The following is a 19882-nucleotide window of genomic DNA, read 5'->3' on the forward strand; positions in this document are numbered from 1 at the left end:
ACTGTAGAAACTCCTGCTGATGGAATATGAATCAATGTTATCAGATTACATACGGACATACAAAAGAATATAATAAAGCATAATTTTAACCATAATTGCTCTTTCACTCTTCACAGTTATTGTGCTATCTCTCTGTCTATATTTACTGCTAGAGCCCTGTAATTTGCAGATCAGGCTTCTGGTTTGCCATTGGGAACATACAAGTTAGCTACTGCAACAAGCGTGGGTTTGATCGCACATTTCCTACCTTAAGGTTTTCCTGAGCATACAGAAAGAAATTCCTTTTAAGCCAAAAGGGCATTTAAAAGATTTCTTCATATAATTGTTCTAGAAGCTTAGTGTTGATCTCCAAGCAGTTTTAAAAACTACCACAAGTAAATAATGTAAATGCATCTACGTCGCAGTTTCCTAAACTGCTGCTTGTCTCAAGACACTTGAGTCACAGGGTAGCCTTCACTCCAGCCCTCCTGGGGATCAATGGCTTAGCAGCTAATCAGCGGGGCGAGGCGGTGGGTGATGACTTAGGAGATATTTAAGTTCTGGGGGAAGGTGGTGGGAATGCACACGTGGGGTGGACTGGGAAGGTGGTATGAAGGCCAGGGGACATGACTAGGGTGAGGAGGCAATAGAGGTGTGCTTCCTGTGCATGTGCATTTGGCTTCTTTACCACTGCTGGTAATGGCAGCTACTGGTGGTACTGGTCACTGTCCATGTTTGTAGTGCTCAAGCCAGTTAAGTCAGAAAGCACACTACCTGTACACTCTGCAGCTTACTACCCCATCATTGAATGTCATGGCTTTGCCCTTTGAGGAACCAAATTTGTGTTGCAAGATTTTTAAGCATCTTTAGAAATACATTCATAAATGCAATCCTGTCTTGGTAAAATATGGGGTTTTTGCTTTTGTTTTTTTTTTCTGTGACAGCCATGCTGTAAAATCACAAACTTAGTTTATAGCATAATGGTCACATACTTTCCTTAATGTTAGTCATTTTGACTTAAAACCATTTCTATAAAAATCAGTATCTGATTTTTAAAATTCTACACTACATATACATGTAAAAATAACTGAAGAGAACATTCTTTATTATTGGTTCTTAAGGAGTTTAAGAACATGCTAACTTTGAAAATGCTGACTACTTATTTTGTAATAAGGTCACAATATGTTTATGTTGTTATTCTTAGAAAACTAGATACAAAAGTTGGGTAGTACATCAGAAACTGAGTTCTCCCTAGGAAACTGGTGATTGAAACTGGTTGCATATTTTTTAAAAAAGTAAATTTTAAACTGACCAGAGAATTTTCAGTTTCTTCTTCTTCATCCTCATCTTTACCATCTTCAACTTCTTCTGTAACTTCAGCCTTAGCTTCTGCAATCAATTCTCTTATTGGTTTATTGGAAGTAACAGTAACAAATGGATGCTTGCAAAAATAAAAAATAAGCACAATATTAAGTGAAATGTTACTTTGATTCTCTCAGACTCAAAGATTCACAGTTATCACTAATCATAACTGTCTTAATGCATTTTTTTCTGCAGAAGTTTTGCAGTCAAAACATTTGTATTCAAATATACTGTGTAAGTAGGCTAACAAACTTGCTAAAAATACAAATAATTCATTTATACTGACCTGTTTCACAATCCAAAGAATAAAAGTAGGAAGAGTTTTTAAAAGGTTATTTTTCCTGGAAATGGGTTTCATATTTTGTCAGTTCCACAGTTAAATTATTTTCCGATAAGCTTTATGTAGAAATATTCTTTCTAGAAAGCTTGCTTTGTCTTTAGAACAATTTTTCCTAACCACAACATAGAATCCTACATTTTTCTTTACGAGGAAACAGCTACCTGTTCTTCTCCTGCTGTCTGGATCTTCTTTCTGTGCTTGGCCCTGCTGCGTAAATCTAATCAACATATGCCAGATATATTCTGGATAAAGTAAATGTGTGCTGACGTTAAACAGAGTCAAATGAACCTAGTCACATCTACTCCCGTTTATCTATTCTGAAGTGACAGCATTATGGAGGAAGGCTGAGCACTAAAGCTTTTGAAACACCTGTCAGCAATTGACTACTTATGTAAATATCTCCTTCATCCATTATAAGTATCAAAGTACAAGTTAAATACTTATGCAAAATAATTAGTTATATTACAGCAAAATATATAATTTAATCAGCTGTTACCAAATAGGGATCAATGCAACAATGTTAAAAACAGATTGTGTACAAACAATTTGAAAATATTTAAATAGTTACTATAATACCAATTTGTTTTTAAAAAATACAAAATATGCTTGCCTTTAAATAGTAGTTCTGAGCAATTAACTCTTCCTACCTGTAGAAGCTGAGTTGCACTCCATCTTGCATCTACATTCTTTTCTAAACATTTCTTCAGAAAATCTTTAAAATCTGATGACCTACACAAAAAGCAAACAGGTAGTGGTTTGTCTTTTGTCTTAACATCAGACTAGTGTATAGTGAAATATTCTTTTGCTTTCACATACATCTACACTGCAGCTCCAGGTCCTTCTATTGATTTAGAAAAACACAAAGATAGTACAGGAATGCAAAGAGCAATATGACACAAATACAATCTTTAAAATATTTGTCCATTTATAGAAGAGTTTACTTTTGGCTCTGGATTTTAATACATCACAGCTGCTATATCACTAACTGAATCACATAAAGATATTAAAATGATCACATAGATAACAGCTTTTAATAATGTTTTCTTAGTATAAAAATACTTTAGTCTCCTTTCACCTGATTTTCTTCTCAGATGGTCTTCAGATCTTTTACTGCATTTGTTAAAAGCTATTTTGCATATATTTTAATGCAAAATCTTCAAAATATTTCAGTATAAAAGCTTCTATACAGAACTATGACCAAAAGACCATAGCCGCATAGTACAAGGAGATATATATATGCATGTATACCTGTACAAACAAACATATATAGAATATATACCTGACTTTACACATAAAACCAGTCCCATAAAGCTCAACAGCTTTATGCCCATGAACTTAAGTTCAGCAAAGATATGACTTGGAATGCCTCATACTCAAAAGCTAAAGATTGGGGTGGGAAAGTCATAAATAGAATACCAACCATTTTGAAGGCTGTGCTAATGTAGGCGGATCAGATTTTGCTATTTTCAGAAGCACTCGCATTGGATTTAATTCATGATGAGGTGGCTCTATTTGAGCCATTTCTATTAAAGTAATGCCAAGAGACCAAATATCAGCCTTGTAATCATAAGGCCTGTCTTTAGAGGTCTCGCACATTACTACTTCTGGAGCCATCCTGCAAAGAGAAAAATGAAGTATCAGATTATAAAATGCACTCTTATCTGTTCTGAAAAAAGGTTCTAAATAGATAAATTCCCTGAAGCATTTTAAGAAGCACATTTATATTCTCACTTAATATATTTACATGATACCACATGAAGCTTGTAATATTAACAAAGGTAATATTAAGTTTATTAGTTCACACTAAAAAGTCAGCAGAACAGTGCACTTACCAATATGGTGTACCAATAAATGAATCTCTTCTTTGTATTGTTCTTGTGTTTTTAGCAGAGACTCCAAAATCCGCTTAAAGCAAACAGTAAAATGCTATTAACTGGGTGGTGGAAAACATTAATTTTTATATTTTACAACTCTCTTTTAAAATGTTATATGTTCCAGAGCACATTCTGCAGTATTAAAACTTCAAAGTGAGATAAAAATATTTGTTTTGATAACTAAAGTGCCAAGGTTCTACAGCATTTCTAATAAAAGATATTGAATAAACTTTTTTCTCCATTGCTAAAGAAAGTAATGCTACTGTTGAGTTGTGTGGGGTAAAACTGATACATTAATTTACTGTAGGCATAAGCAAGTTAAATTATTTTATTTAGAAAATAATTTCTTTAGCCTATAAAGGCTGTATTCCTCAGACATAGCATTTTAGCTCTCTCATCAATTCAACAACTCATTCAATTTTTAATTTCAGGATTCAAATTCTCATAAAGCTAGATTTTCCCTATATCTTGCAGGTTTGTTTCCACATGACTTTTTCACTTTATATTAAATATCTGAAAGCTCGTACATACATCCTTGAACGTAAAGATCCAACCAAAAATTCAACTTTATCTTTGCAATTAATATTGCTTGTCTATAAAGCACCACATTTCTCACTTAGGGAAAAAAAATACAACGTTTAAAAAAAGTGTTACATGCTTATTATAGATACAACTTTCTTAATCTACAGATTAGAGCAAAGGGACAAAATAGCCATATGTTGCCATCTTTAATCTGTACAAAATTACTTGATGGGCTCAACACTTGACAAGCCTAATTTTGCTCTGTGGAGAAAAAAAAAAAAAAAGGATTAAGAGAGCTATTTGTTGAAATGCAAAATCTAGAATCTTGAGGGACTACAGATAATGAAATAATAAAACTAAAACTCTTATAAAAAGAAAATGCAATGAAGGAAATTTATTTGCCAGTCACATATTTGTAAAACAAGGAATTACTCTTCTTTGTGTACCAGAAGCAAAATACAAATAGTTTAAAAGGAGAAAAATTCTCTTTCAAGGAATGCTGTACACTTTTCAAAACTGAAGTAAATATTTATTTTTTTTTTAGAAATTTTAATTAGAAACCTGAATATATCACTAAATGTGTGTGTAAAAGAAAACTCCCTGTGGTCTGAACTGTAAAGTAGTATCTTGACAGCCTGCATGATGCTGCATATCATCTGAGCTTGACAATAGCTTAAAATAGTTCCAGCCTGTATGAGGAGGAGCTAGGTCATGTGAGGCAAATAAAATTAACAGAAACAAATGATTCTCTCTCTGACCATGACACTCTTGCTATGATCTGTGGTTTCTTTTACAGTAGTACTAAGAAACTAAGATAGTGGTTCTATTACATTTATAAATAAGGCCTATGAGACCAAGTCCATCACTAAATCTTCAGGCTTCCAAGAAAAGCCAAAACAGTGAAGTTAGCCATACCTTGTGGATGAAGAGAAAGGCACATGCAAGTGTATGTACAAATAATAATCTTGCGCAAGGGAATCCATGCAGAAAGCACAGACACACTTAACTGATCAATCTAGCGAAGCCGGTTCTTAAATATTCTCAACTTCTTAACAGAGATGATGCACTAGAACTTGCAGAGACACTGCGACCAAAACGAGTGAGGTAGTAGATATATTTGTGAATGTGGACACGCCTTGCTTATGTTTAAAAGGAAAATCTCTAGCAAGGCTGGGAATTTAGAGCCCCACTTCACTGTAGCAATCTTCTGATTCTCCTTACGTTTACCCTCTGTGTACCTTACATCCAAAGAAGTATAACTAATCTCACACATCATGTAGAGAGCAGTTTTTGAAACCTGAATGCAAGCTGCTGTGTCATAGAACTCTGACAAGTGGTAGAGCCACTGTAAAGGCAGACAGCTTATACACATTTGCCCCTGAAGAAGCCCTGAACAAAGTAGATCCAGACAATTTCTATCTTTTCCTGTCTGAATGAAGAGATGCTATTCACCACCAGTAGTCCTTTGTCAGTTCTTCATGGAGGAATCCTCGTGGATTCCTTACCACATCAGAGGGAAATTGTGGATGACTGCTTAAATTCAGATAAGATAACAGGAATCAACAGTAGATAGCTTGTATTAATTTTCTTCCAGACTGTTCTATCTTAATTTCAGTGCAATGAACAATCAAAAAAGGCAAGGAAAACCAAAGCTGAGTAATTAAGATTATTGCTTCTCTCTCTCAGTAATGGAAGAGAACACAGTACTAGGTACCGGTTTTTGGTGATAGTGAAGGATGTTCATTTTCTAAACCAACAACTTCAAAGGGGAGTTCTGATGTTACCGTAAGGATAAGTATAATTAAGAACATTATACTAAGAAACAGTAGACTTTTATATGCAACATGCTTACCTAGTTTAATGTCTCCGTCTAATGTGAAAAGAATATTGCCAGCTTTTAGATCTCTGTGGATGATCTTATTTTCATGCAAGTAGTTCAATGCTTCCAGTGTCTGCCTGCACACCACTTTGATCTGTGGCTCTGTTAATGGCCTTTCAAGCTCTACAAGAGAAAAAGGCAGAAATAAACACAACATTTTTACATTTTATGTTGTTATGCGGTCATAGCAATCGGTATAGAGGTATATGTGAAAATTAAATAATCTGACGGATTCTGAACATCATATGTCAAAAGAACTTCTGTCTTAAAATATTTGCTCCTTTCAGTAAAAATTTAATCCCTTGTACCCAAAACCCTCCTCATTATGAACTATGTATACCTACCTATCTGAACTGTGAAAAAGCTGCACAGTTTAGAGACTGTTCTTTTGTATGGTACACCAAAATGTCAAAGACTACAACTTTTACTTACTGGTATTAGCATTCATTTACTTTGTGGAATAACCACAGAAAAAAATATAACTTTAAGGTTGATGCAATATAAAAAATTACCACAACATAATTTGGAAGATGGAAGAGGAAGAATGAGATCCTGAAAAGGGCTCGTGTACATTTTGTTATAACAACAGAGGGCTCCATAAGCATGAGAACAACTCATCACATTAATTTAAAGGATCAAGACAAAAATGTGTTTTGAAAAGTAAATAAACACTTCAAAAAGGAGAGAAAATTAATCTAACTGAAGAAGTTTTAATGCCCATATAGATGTAAATGCTAATTAAAAAACCCCCAACATTCAACACATATAGCACACCAATTGCATAAATATTTGCATTTCAAAACAAATACATGTGAAACAAGTCTTTAAATATGTACTATAATTTTAAGATATTATTAAGTTTATTATTTGAAACAACTTATTTACCCAACATTACTGCATCTACTGCTCCACCTGCACAAAATTCGATCAGGATCTGTATATAAACAAAAGAATACACAAATTACAAATTAAATAGTTCTGCTGAACTGAACCATTGATTAAGTGAGCATTATCGGGAGACCTGAGTTTCAGACTATTTGGCCTTGACAAATTATTTCACTAGTGTCTGCAAAATATTTGTACAGTTAACCGCTAAAAGAAGGGCTGTACTGCTCAAGCAAATTACTTGAAAAATGCTTGGAGATCCTCAGACAACAGTTTTAATCCACTGATAAAATTGCATAATAAAACTTATAAAACATAATTAGTTTGAATCTTACGCATTGTATTGTGATTTACATAATCCCTGCAAACTCATTTCTCAAGTTATTAAACTGTTCTTCTGTTGTATAATCTGACTGAAAAGTCGAAGTGTAAGAGTGATGTGATTTTCCAGTAGCAGATGTTATCTCCTTTATTGTTGCAGATGAGATGAAAATATGTGAAAAATATGGAAAATATGAAAATATGGAAAAATACTCTTAAAAGTTACAGTAAATTAGTAAAATCAGATGTTTACATTCATTTTCCTCTGCTTTCCTTGATTACATCAAGGCTTTTACCCCAGAATCTAATAATACTAGAACAACTCAATCTCCAGTTCTCAGTTTCCATTTGAAAGAAAAATAAACTGCAACTGTCTTGGGGCACAAACTATGCTGACATGTAGGACAGAAAAAACAAACACAAAGAAGAAAGACAGTAGACAAAAGGAATGAGGAGAGCAAGAAAGAGGAAAGGTCATCCAAGACTGAGACACCACTCTTCCCTTTGTGTATTTCTTCTTTAATTTGAACTTTAAACATTAAATTACAATTTTCAGCCTGACAGCTAGCAAGTATTTCTTGTCAGAATCCTAACAGTCAATATTCTGGGAAATAATATCTTAATTTTTTTCCTCTAGAGTACTTTTAAAATCAAGAGTATAATTTCCCATAAAAGAGGAAAGCTCAAATTATACCTTATACCATAACACATATATACACCACTTATATTACACGTTACTTCAAATTACTATTGCAATTAATCCTGACAACAATGGTACTAACAAACGTATTATATAATGCGACTTTTTGTAAATCCTTTAAACCATTATTCCATTTACATTCTTCTGCATACCTACTGCCAAGAAAGTTAAGTGTGGGAAATTGTAAATAGTTTCTTTCTCTAAAATTTGCTGTTTGATCTGACAATCTGGCAAAGGTCTCTTTTGTAGACAAACTCTTTCTAAAACTGGAAAACAAAAACTTTTTACGACCAACTATCATTCTTTTATTTTTTTCCTCCACTAAATTCTGTTTACTTACCACATCATTATAGCCTTCCCTTTGCCACTTTCATGCCTCTGCATTTCACTGTAACTATATATCTACAATATCATTTTCAAACTCTTTACTCCTATATTTATTCTGCCAGTGAAGTCTATCCACTCAATTTCATATTCTGCCTCTATGAATACTTGCTTTCATGCTGACCTTTTTGCATGGCAATTTTTTCACTATTCCACTGTTTTCTATAGTATCATTTTACTCTGCAGTCAGATCACACAAAGTTTTCATAAAGCTTATCAAAATAAATCTACATCAGGAAACAAGGTATTACACTTCCATTGTTTTCATGCTTAAAGGATAAAGCATATTTGTAGGGCTCCAAGGGAATTTTCCTTTACTTGTTTTTAGGCATCTTTTTAAAATTATAAACTATTTTTAAAAACCATGTATTTTTTGTACAACTCCAAAAGCACTTATAAATATTTCATTGTATCATCTAAAAGAAAATATTGTATTTTCATAGCTAAAGCTATTCAGTGCACATGATAGAGCACAAGAGTGATGTACAGTCAAACATATGCCCACTATACCTCTATGTACAAATATCTAGATTTTAAGTAAATTAATTATGGTTCAAGTCATGTTAAACTGCCCTTCCTGGAAGTACCAATGAATTCACTTGTATCTAAAATACATACTTCACAGGCTGACCTTTTCAGCACATTATTTATTTTTCAGCTGTGGGTTCTGAATCTCACTCTAAATTGTGCTAATGTAATCAAAATCTGAGTCCTGTTGCTACAAATAAGCACTGGCTAAGAACTCTCTTCATACACCAAAATGAACTGCTAATTTCCAAATTTTAGATTCAAACTCCTGACCAAATTACTCAGTGTAGCTCAATTTTACAGCGACAATTTCTTAAAGTCAGACTCACAATTTACAAATTAGTTTTGAAACTGAATAGTTATCCCAATAGTGACAACCCAGAAAAAATGTGATTGACAAATGATTTTTCAATAAAGCCAAGAAAAAGATGTAATTTCCATAACATTTTGAAATAAGTAAAAGCATTTAGAGAAGAAAAAATACCTACCCACAGATTGTTTTCATAGTAGAAGGCATCTAGGAGCTTAACAATATTAGGATGATCACAGGATGCTAAAATATCAATCTCAACCATGTAATCTTCAAGTTCTTCTTCTGATTTAGTATCAATCACCTTTGCAGCAGCCAGTACTTTTGTTTCTTTGTTCTGAGCCTATGAAAGAAAAGTCACAGCAAACATAGATATGTGAATTTCACCAGAAAACTGTCACCACAAAAAAAAAAACAAACCACAAAACCTCCCTTGACATTTCTGAACTATTTTCCTGCATTTAGTTTGCTTCTCTACAAAATGAGAATACCTGCATATTAAAGACTAGATAAATTCTAGCAGAAAAATGGTTTAGTAACTTTTCTCAATGTCAAGAAACAATAAGCCAGGAATATAAAAACACTTAAGACTAGTCACATTCTGTCAACCATCGTGCAAGTCAATAGCTTAGGGTGGTTATTATTGTGTGTCCTAAGACGAAGCTCTGTGTTGCTCCTCAAAAACTATCTGTTAACACTTGGCAAGGACTAGGAAGTAGCCTCCATCCACCCTCTTATTTCTCACTGCACATTCTTGCCCTTCTGATGCTCCCCACGTTGTGGCAGCACAGCTGTTCTCAAAGCCACACAGAAAAGCAGATCCTCTACCAGTAATCAGCAGGTTACACTCTCCTTCAGCCACGACCTGTATTCAAGCTCCCATGTTAAAAAGCTGCTAAGCAATCATTAATCCAACTGGACATTTTACTCTCTTTGCTTGACAAGTCTAGGAGCAATTCCACAGATGGCTACTCATAGAAGATGGCCATGCTGAAAACACTGCCAGCCTCTGCTTTATTACTCCACACCTTCAGACTAGGGAGCTAAAACTGCTGCAGTGATAAGGTCAACTGGAGAACAAGTAACATTTTGACTTGAAAAGCAAAAGGAAAACAAGACCTTGCATTTAATATTCTACACATTTAATATTCTTTGGCTTTTTTTAAACATAAGAAATTACAAACAGTTAGGATGACTGTTACTTAAATAGAAAAATATTCAGAAACCAGTTGTTGCAAATATTTATTCACAGAATATTGCTGAGAAACTAACCCAGGAAAACCAGGCAAGGTGGGATTTTTTTTTTTTTTTTTAAACATGAGGGATAATGACCTGGTAATCTGCACTTGCAGCCCAGAAAGCCAACCGGATCCTGGGCTGCATCAAAAGAAGCGTGACCAGCAGGTCGAGGGAGGTGATCTTCTCCCTTTAGTCCGCTCTCATGAGACTCCACCTGGAGTACTGCATCCATCTCTGGAGTCCTCAGCATAGGAAAGACATGGACCTGTTGGAGCGGGTTCAGAGGATGGCTCAAAGATGCTCAGAGGCTGAAGCACCTCCCACATGAGGACAGGGTGAGAGAGTTGGGGTTGTTCAGCCTGGAGAAGAGAAGGCTCCAGGGAGACCTTAGAGCAGCCTCCCAGTACCTGAAGGGGGGCTACAGGAGAGATGGGGAGGCACTCTTTATCAGGGAGTGCAGTGACAGGACGAGGATAAAATGAGAGGGTAGATTTAGATTAGATTAGGAATTAGATATTAGGAAGAAATTTTTCACGGTGAGGGTGGCGAGGCACTGGAACAGGTTGCCCAGGGAAGCTGTGGTTGCCCCATCCCTGGAGGTGTTCAAGGCCAGGCTGGATGAGGCTTTGAGCAACCTGGGCTAGTGGAGGCAACCAGTTCCAACCATGGCAGGGGGGTTGGAACTTGGTGATATTTAAGGTCCCTTCCAACCCAAACCATTCTATGATTCTATGATGATTCAGAGATAAAGCAAATGTTAAACACACAGCCTGTATGTGTACATACAAACACACACACACAAAATTATACACACTTTCTAATAATTCTCTTGCAAGTTATGCTTGAAGGAATACTGTAACTTGAAATTTGGTCAAGTTTAAACAAGCAGGTCTAGCTTCTCAAGCCATCATAAAAACACTAGTTTGTCAAGGCATTTCCAGCGGTTACTTTTTGCCTCTGAATAAATGAAATCGTAAGACTGAAGTCTACTTCACCAATTATACATAAAAACTATGAAGAAAAGGCCTAGATTTACTCCACGTAGCTCTAGACATTCAAATTAAATTAAATTAGAAGTAAGGACATAGGGTCTCTCCAAAGCAGCAGAAGACAAGAGCCTGCAGGGGCAATTCTGAGTAGTGGTGTGAAGCATCACAAGGCCTGTCACAGAGTCCTGTCTCTCTGCTGCATGGGGCATCTTGTCCCCAAACCTGGTTGAGATGAACCTGGGACAGTACACAGCAAGAATCCCAAAAGCTGACTTTTGTCTCCTAATCTCATTATGCTAATATCAGAGAAAAACAGCAAGTAATACAACTTAAGAATGATTTCCACAGTCTAAATATTATTACTTTCACAACCATAAATAATTCTCCCAATGTGGCAACAGAGAACAAATGATTTAAGACACAAGTTTATGATAATATTCAATAAAACAGCAGTAGCAACAAAACACGCTTATAAGATTAATCAGCTAGGACTATGCTTATGTTGAGGGTACAGGTTTTGTGATACATATGTAACGTATCTCAATATTATTCCCAAAACAAAAAACAATCAGTCTTCCCAACATCAATATTTACCCTCCCATTTTCAACAACAAAGATAAGGGATCCGTGTACCATTATTCAAAAACAAACTACTGAAAAGTTTTCCAACACACATTCTAACAATAAAAAGGTCTGCTTAATAATGCAAACATAATTTGTTTTGATTGTAGGTTTTATAGAAAGAATCAAAGACCAACTTTATTTTTCTAGAGCTGTACTGTAAATTAAATATGAAAGGTGAAACAGATGTCTGACTCCACAACAGAATTAGAGTTGGTAGCTTACATGTGCAGAAAAAACGGTTGTTAAACTACCTTTCTAAAGAATTCAAATATTAACCGTAAATTTACTTTTTGGAAACCTGCATGGCCACACATAATCCACTGTATCTTAACAGGAAGGATACTTTTAAAAAAATAATGAAAAAAACCCTGAAATTCATTTTTACACAAATTTGTATGTAAACTATATAATGGTAATAATATTTTATTTAAATAAAACTATTTTAAACTTCTACATCAGGTCACAATAACAGATGTTACTGTTTTCAGATTCAGTTTCACCTTTGACAGAGAGAGAGAGGAATTGGTAAATCATCGTGCATGGCTATGTGCTAGGGAGTTTGCTGTATTTATACCATATATTGCTTTTTCTCTATTGACAGGGTACTTTGTATTTTGATTTTTCCCAGATCCTTTTGTTTGAAGTAACTAGAAATCTGCTTTGAATAAGTTTCTTTTACTTCCTCCTTGTGGCAGCTCTGTTAAAACACTTCATTAAAAACCAAAAGTGATTATGGACACAGTATTATCTTTATGAGCATCATAACAATTATAAACAAAACATATGTTCTCCTTTGGTCTGACCTGAGATAGTAAAATTTTGTAGGTCTAGATCTAAACTTTTTTTCCAGTTCTTAAAAGAAAAAATCTTTGTAATTAGCATATTTCCACCAGGTATTTCTGAGGACTTATAAAACATTTTAAGTATACATCAATTTACACCTGAAAATTAAAAAAAAAATCCTTACATATTTTAAACATGATTTTAAAAGTTCTTTTTGAATAAGACATTATTCATCTCCATCCCACAATGCAGTCTATAATAAATACCCATCTACGCCAGTTGCTGTAAGAAATGTAAGAAATATGCTCTTTTGAACTGTGTAGGAAAGGATTTCACTGTTCACGCATAAGATTTATGTAGCACTGTATTGTACAGGAAAAAAAAAAACCCTCTGGATTAAGAGGAACAAAAAGTACTTACAGCTTTGTGTGGGCATATTTGTTTTTTCTAGACTTAGGCTGAAGTCTTTCTTCTGCCGTATAACACCCTCCAAAGGTCAGAGCAGGAGCAAAAAATGTTTGTGTAAATGCAGTCCTGATTTGCATATACTCATCTTGCATTTGGGTACAGGAACATTTAAAGTCAAATAACCATTCATGTTATTCAGAGGTTCTGCCCTTTCAAAATATGTCCTCTGAGTAGCCCTGCAGTTTCTTCCTATATTTCAGCTCTTAACTACTAATTAAAGTTATTCCAAATACTCTGCTTAAATACATTTGATTCTGCTTCCGTGACAGGTGATTTATGCTGCAGTCCTATGTTAAGAAATCCAAACTGGCATCTTCAGTGGTTATGGTTCAATCCTGCCTTAGCTGGAGACAAGGAAGAAAACAGGAGAAAGATTTTCTTTCTTTGCATTAGCAAAACTTGATCTGTTCAAAAGATTTATACACAGTGGTTGAAAGCTGAATTGGAATAACTCATACCCCCAAGATCTGACTAATGCATATATTTAGGGTTATTGCACCAAACTTTAACTTACAGAGAGATAGTACTCACAAGGGAATATCAAACTGTGTTACAGTATGGTTCTTGCAATGGAGGACACAGTCTCATTATCAGAAAACACACAGGAAAATACTCTTATTCTCCTAATTCCAAGATAAAGTACTTTTAGAAATATGGATTGCAGGTTTCTTTAGAATAAATATGACCTTGTAAACCAGAATTTGCAAATGACTTTCTCTCCAAACCTAAATCCCTCACGTTGAAATGGCAATGACCTTTAATGCACAAAAGATGCTGTAAATATTTGAAAATGTATCGCTAGGTACAAGAAAGAAGAACAACCATTCTACACCACACTAGGATCTGTGAGCATGTGAAATTAGTGACTACTCCCTAATCAACCCTGGATTTTTATACAGTATCATATATCCAAATATAAGTTCCAGAGCCAGAAGCTTTTGTGAAGAGACTGATAGCAGAATATTAAAAGGCAGTGTCTGGGCACTCAGCCAAGACACTGCATATTCCCAGCCATGGACAGCAGGAGAGCAGAGCCATGGTTCCGGAGTAATAGGATTACAGCTCAAAGATAACTCATAGTCTTTCATCTTTAGATGACCAATATGAAGTTTCAGCGTTGGTTGTGAGGAGCTGTTTCAGTTTCCTATCACCAGCAAACCCCAACTGTGCAGCTCCCCTCCTGCGATGTAGCATGTTGACATCTAAAAATTAAACACTGTTTACAACTGAAAAAAGTTAAGTACGTCCTTCATCTATTGTTCAGCCAACTGTAAACAAAGCTGATACGAGATAGAAAACTGTTCATCACCTTTTTTCCTGATGCCTGTTCTCTTCTGAGATGTTATGTAAGCACGCTGCATGCTTTGCAGGCAGCAAAACAAATCAATTAAGAAGCTTTTCCCCTCTGACTCATTCTTCCCAACAAAACTATAGTCACAATCGTAGATCATCAAGGATGCCAAAAAGTGAAAAGTACACATATCCCTATTCACCAAAAGATGTTTTTGTATGTAAAAAGCCATCCTGTTGTGTAAACCTGGGACTGTCAGCTGCAGCTCCATATATGCTTTCTAATGGTGTCTGAGTAATCAGTACTGAGAAACTGTCCTTGTACAACACAAAGGCAAGAGCTGGTTCTCAGAGCTGTCAGAAAGCAGCGGATCTCAGGCTTTCTGAAGCATATGAACCAAGGAAAAAAAATTGCTATGATCTCAGATTTTAACAGCCTGATCAAATAAATCTGTAAGAAGCATGGCCTACTGGAAAAACTAGACTGGACTTGGTTTTGTATAAATTTACTATACCATGTTTAACATTGTCCCATGCATTTTGAAACTCAAAAACCCCTGCAGGATTCACCAGTATCAAGTGTTCAAACTTCTTTTAAAAACATGGAAAGGTCTTCTTTATTAGTGAATTTTAGGAAAAAAAATCTACCTTAATTAATCAGATAAAAGGAAGCATTAATTCTAACACTGAATGTTGAAAAATGTAATTTAAAGTATCAGTTCGAATGCAAGAGCAAATAGCTACCTCTGCAACATTAAACCACAGTTTTTACAATAAATCACAAGTTAGGCCAATGAAGGAGATGGCAACCTCCACAGATTTCTGAAAATTAAGTTGAGCCAGTCATGTCAAAGAAGCTACATAATTTTGCACCAATCTTCACTGCATACTGTTTGAAAATGTAATAGTACTAAAAAAACCCCAAAAAACTAAACTACAGAGGACTTCAATTTTTTGTTTAATTATACAAATGGTTGGTCCAAGGAATTAAAAACCAGCTTACTTCAGTTATACCTGCTAAAACTTGTTGAAATGACTGTTACAAAAGAACTAGTCAGAAGATAACGAAAGGATAGTGACTACCAAGGACAATGATACACCCTTAAACTACAGCTGATCAGCCAAAATTTTTCCCTGCCTGCACCATGTATCATAACTACCTACTGCACAGTTTCTTCCACCTAAGAAATGTTTAATGTCAGGGAAAAAAAATACTGAAATAGAAGTGTAGCTAAAAGTGCCTCTATTTGCTATAAGCAAGTTACTAACAAAGTAGGGCCCAGAGTTGAACTCGGACTACCAAAGCACATCTTCACCACACTGTGGTCTGCTGCTGCCTCTGTGGCTATACTAGTTTTGGAGCTGTTTCCATGACAACTTCACTCTTTTAACATTATCCTTGTACTTGGTACTTAGTGTGGTTCTTCTGCTTCCTCCATAGCTGGTTTCTGAGGATTCCACAAGTTATTTTTGGGAGTGGTATAGAATATAATTTTCATGTTTAACCTCATGATTCCATTTATGTATTTTGATTAACTCTATGGTATTTTGCATACTAGCTAAGCAGAGTTCCCATCCTGATTCATGAATTGTGTCACTGAAATCAGAAGGAATCTTTATATGCATATTTGAAAAGTACCAGTGCAAAAAACCTGAAATAGTCCTTTAGAGGAAACTTAACAAAGGAGATATCAGATTTCAGCATCATTCGTCTTATTAGAACAAATCTTTAAAAAAAAACAAAACAAAACAAAACAGAATAAAACTAAGAAAAAATAAAAAACTGTTAAACATTGGCATGAAAATCACCAAAATGTGCTGTGATGTTTTGTAATAACACATTACTGTTTTCCCTTCTCTTGTTGCGTGGTAGCTCACAGAAAAGCAACAGGGAAAACCAGCTGACAATATTGGGAAAACATTTGTAACTAAAGTATTAAGTGGGGTCAGAGGTATAAGTGCAAAGGACTGATATTTTTTTCCTAGATTCAGTTGTAACAACTGTACATATTACTTGCAAAAGCAGCATTAAAACACACAACACTGCATTACAATCAACTCCTATACTTGAGAAGGGGGAGGTGTGACAAATTAAGATTTATGCCTGCAGTGCTAAATTGCTTTGCCAGTATCTTTCGTGTGCAGAGGAGAGGAACACTTGCCAGCAGAGGTTTTCTCCATTTCATGCAGCACCAGACAATCTCAGCCCCAAACCGACGACTTCCCAGGAAAGACAGCCCAGTGTAACTTCATCCTGGATTACAGATCCTACATTTACTTGTTCAATCTTGTGTCATTAGGAAAAACAAAGCACAACACTTACTGCTTATTAATTTACAAGTTGATTTAAATTGCTACAGCTTAAAATTAAGCCTTTAATCCAGCAATAAACACACCTTTATTTGAGATTACAGAAATTAATAATGCTTCCAAGAAACAATGATATCAAGAAATATTTTTAAATCAAACAACAACTGCTAATTCTAGCTGTTCACTAGAATTACTTTTAAGCCAACCAACAAGCCAGAGTTGAAGCTGTCTCCAGACTGTTGTTTTTCAGAAGAGTATGTTGCTGCCAGATTGATAGTTGATAATTTTTTGTTTGAACACAGGACTTAAGAAACCTTCAATTCCTTTACCTGGGACGATTTTACATTATAAACTTGCTTCTAGTAATTTGAAATCTGTAACAATGCATTAGTTCACTTCAGCTCAGAGAGCCAGTGTTACTCCTGCTAACATCTTTTTCCAGAGACACATTTGGAGTTGTAAAAGACTGTAGCTTTCTGCAAACAGTTACACCACAGAGCGTTTTGGCTTCATGTAGCACTAAGTCATTTTGTTTACTAGCACTTTACAGACTACATTCACAGATGTATGCATATCAACCTAGAATACTCTATTTAAAAAAAAAAAAAAAAGTGTCTAGGTCAACCCACAGTTCCTCAGAGTTAGGTTACAAAACAAAACTGGGATCTTCTCTGCCCAGAGCCTTTAGCCAGATCAGATGTAAGACAGCTACAGATGTTTGCTGTCCCAGCACAGCTATTCATGTGTAACAAAACAACAAAAAAAAGCACATCTGACTTAAGCATAGAAAACTCTGTCTTTACAAAGTGGAAAAAAACACAAGTCAACAAAATAATAAAGAAAATTGACAATTTCTTTGGACTTTAAAAACCCTTCAACAAAGGCCTTCTGACACGTTACTAAGGAAACTACATAGTCGTGGGAATGAAATGTGGCACAGTCATTAAGTTAAAAAAAACTTGCTGTCAAAAAAGTAAAGAATATTATTAAAAGCTTTATACTTCATGTAGCATAAGGACTTGTACTTAGACCATTTATTTTATGTATTTATTGTAGAAGATGATGGGATATAATAGATGTAACTTAACTGTCATTTAACATGCATACATCTTACTGGCTCAAAAACAGACAGTTTCGGAAAAGGTTCTGTATAATCTGATACTGCAATGTAAACCATATCCAAGACTTGCAATGAGAACAGCTAAACAGCAAGAGGGGAAAGAAAAAAATGAAACAAGATGAAGCATTATCACCCCATTTCATTCTTTCTCCTGATAAAATGAAAAATAAAGTATACTTATCTACTTCAAGGGAAAAATATAAACTATATAGGCAGTTTAAGATTCAGTATTTTACAAAAAGAGTTGCAACAGTGGGAAATGAAACATGACTACACCAATACCACAGTAAAACTGTCAGCAGCTCTTGCAAAAGAATCAAAGCACATATTCTCTTGCTCCATGAGTGCTCTAGTCTGTTGAGATGAAACTTCCCCTATTTCTAAAGTAACAAAAAAGGAAGTAGAGTAGCTTTTGACAGGTTTTGTAAAAAAGCTGTACATCATCATCCCTGTTTTTTTAAATAAAGTTGTTACAGAAACCAATTCATATTCTCTTAATGGTATTAATTTATTTTCAAAAGAACAGGAAACTTAGAATTCTAAAGGAAAGTTCTTCCTTATGTACATGTCTTTGAAACAATGCAACAGAAACCAACTGCAAAGACAGCAACAAAAAAATAAATCAATATAATTAAGCCAGTGTTTCAGCTCTCTTTAATGTAAAGAAGTTATTTTCAAGTCAGTTCTACAATGAACTTCATTAATTACAAAATTCACTGTGATGCTGTGTGCCATTTAATGCTTATACGGTTTGTGACTTCCCAGTAGTTTTCTTATGAGTCTTAAGTAATGACCCTAAAGCTACATACCGTCTCACGAAGACGAAGTGAAATCTGACACACAAGTTAGAAAGGTTGCCTCACATGCAGGTTATAATGACTTAGCTGCCTTTGTGCTGCAAGTATGGCATCTCCAGATATGAGAAAGAGCCATCGGAATAAACATTTGATATTCCTTGAAAACTGGCTATTCAAGCATCACAAAAATAGCATCTTGGGTTCTGCAAGTAAGCTTCATTCATATTCATCACAGTAGTGGAACATGTTGCTTCCGATGTTGCCTTTCAGATTAACTGTTTGGTTTGTTGGGGTTTTTTAATTGGTGAATTTAAACAAGCAAACAATTAAGAAAACTGACTACTCTGAGAAACCATATGAATGCCAATCCTATTATTTATCAGCCAATTTCAAAAGAAAGTTTAATTTAGAAGCATGCTGCTGCTGCTGATAATATTTTTCATATTCTGAGGTTTTTTGCACTTGCTGTTTGCCATTTTACTGATCGGTGTAATTCACTCAGAATTTACCTAATATGCTAGTGAAAAATACAAATGATCACAGGAATAATTGTATTACTTGATAAAAGCATTAAAAACAAATCCAGATAAAATACTTCAACTATTTGCAGAGCTTGATGCACAAAAGATGCAAAGGGAAAAGAGCTGCTTTACTCAGACCTCTGCACCTAATGAACTCTGTATTCATGCAATGTGCAAACATTCCTCTGACAGAACTGCTGAGTATTATGATAAAGTTAAACACTGGAAACAGTTAAACACACAAGATGTTCAGGAGGAAGTACTGTTCTTGTCTCTTAATAGTGTTACTTTTAATGGAATTATGAAAGCTTTATCTTGCCTATGTCCCCAAGAACTGACAGCAATGAGGAGGCACCAGCATGGCTATTAGAGATGAAGCAGTTTTATCTTTGACAAGACTTCCCCATTTTTCCTACTCCTTTTCTCTCATGTTTATATTTTTATTCCTTTATTGGGCTGAAAGTTTTTGAAGCAGAGGGCTGTATTTTGTTATGTATTTGTACAGTGAGAGGGAGTGCAGAATTCCACATTCCTTTTGGAAAAAGCCATTTCTTGCTTCAAAACACTGCTCACTCTGAAATTCAGTTCAGTTTCTGTACCTTCCTCAGAGGTAAATTTAGTACCAAATAAGAAGTCTTATAAAACTTTCATTCTTTT

The 19882-nt window shown here is 35.0% G+C and overlaps 1 protein-coding gene across 1 annotated transcript in view; it reads right to left on the reverse strand.

Annotated features, from left to right (window-relative positions):
- The window catches only part of SLK (STE20-like kinase), a 45566-nt gene that overhangs the window by 15062 nt on the left and 10622 nt on the right, over nucleotides 1–19882 (reverse strand). Inside the window, exons 2-8 of the mRNA XM_010076359.1 lie at nucleotides 9263–9427; nucleotides 6842–6890; nucleotides 5930–6079; nucleotides 3514–3586; nucleotides 3102–3296; nucleotides 2329–2410; nucleotides 1292–1420 (exon numbers count right to left, since the gene is read on the reverse strand). Coding sequence (XP_010074661.1) covers nucleotides 1292–1420; nucleotides 2329–2410; nucleotides 3102–3296; nucleotides 3514–3586; nucleotides 5930–6079; nucleotides 6842–6890; nucleotides 9263–9427 — 843 coding nt within the window. The remainder of the gene's footprint in view (nucleotides 1–1291; nucleotides 1421–2328; nucleotides 2411–3101; nucleotides 3297–3513; nucleotides 3587–5929; nucleotides 6080–6841; nucleotides 6891–9262; nucleotides 9428–19882) is intronic.

This window comes from Pterocles gutturalis, unplaced genomic scaffold, assembly GCF_000699245.1.
Source record: "Pterocles gutturalis isolate BGI_N339 unplaced genomic scaffold, ASM69924v1 scaffold45051, whole genome shotgun sequence".
Lineage (NCBI taxonomy): Eukaryota > Metazoa > Chordata > Aves > Pterocliformes > Pteroclidae > Pterocles > Pterocles gutturalis.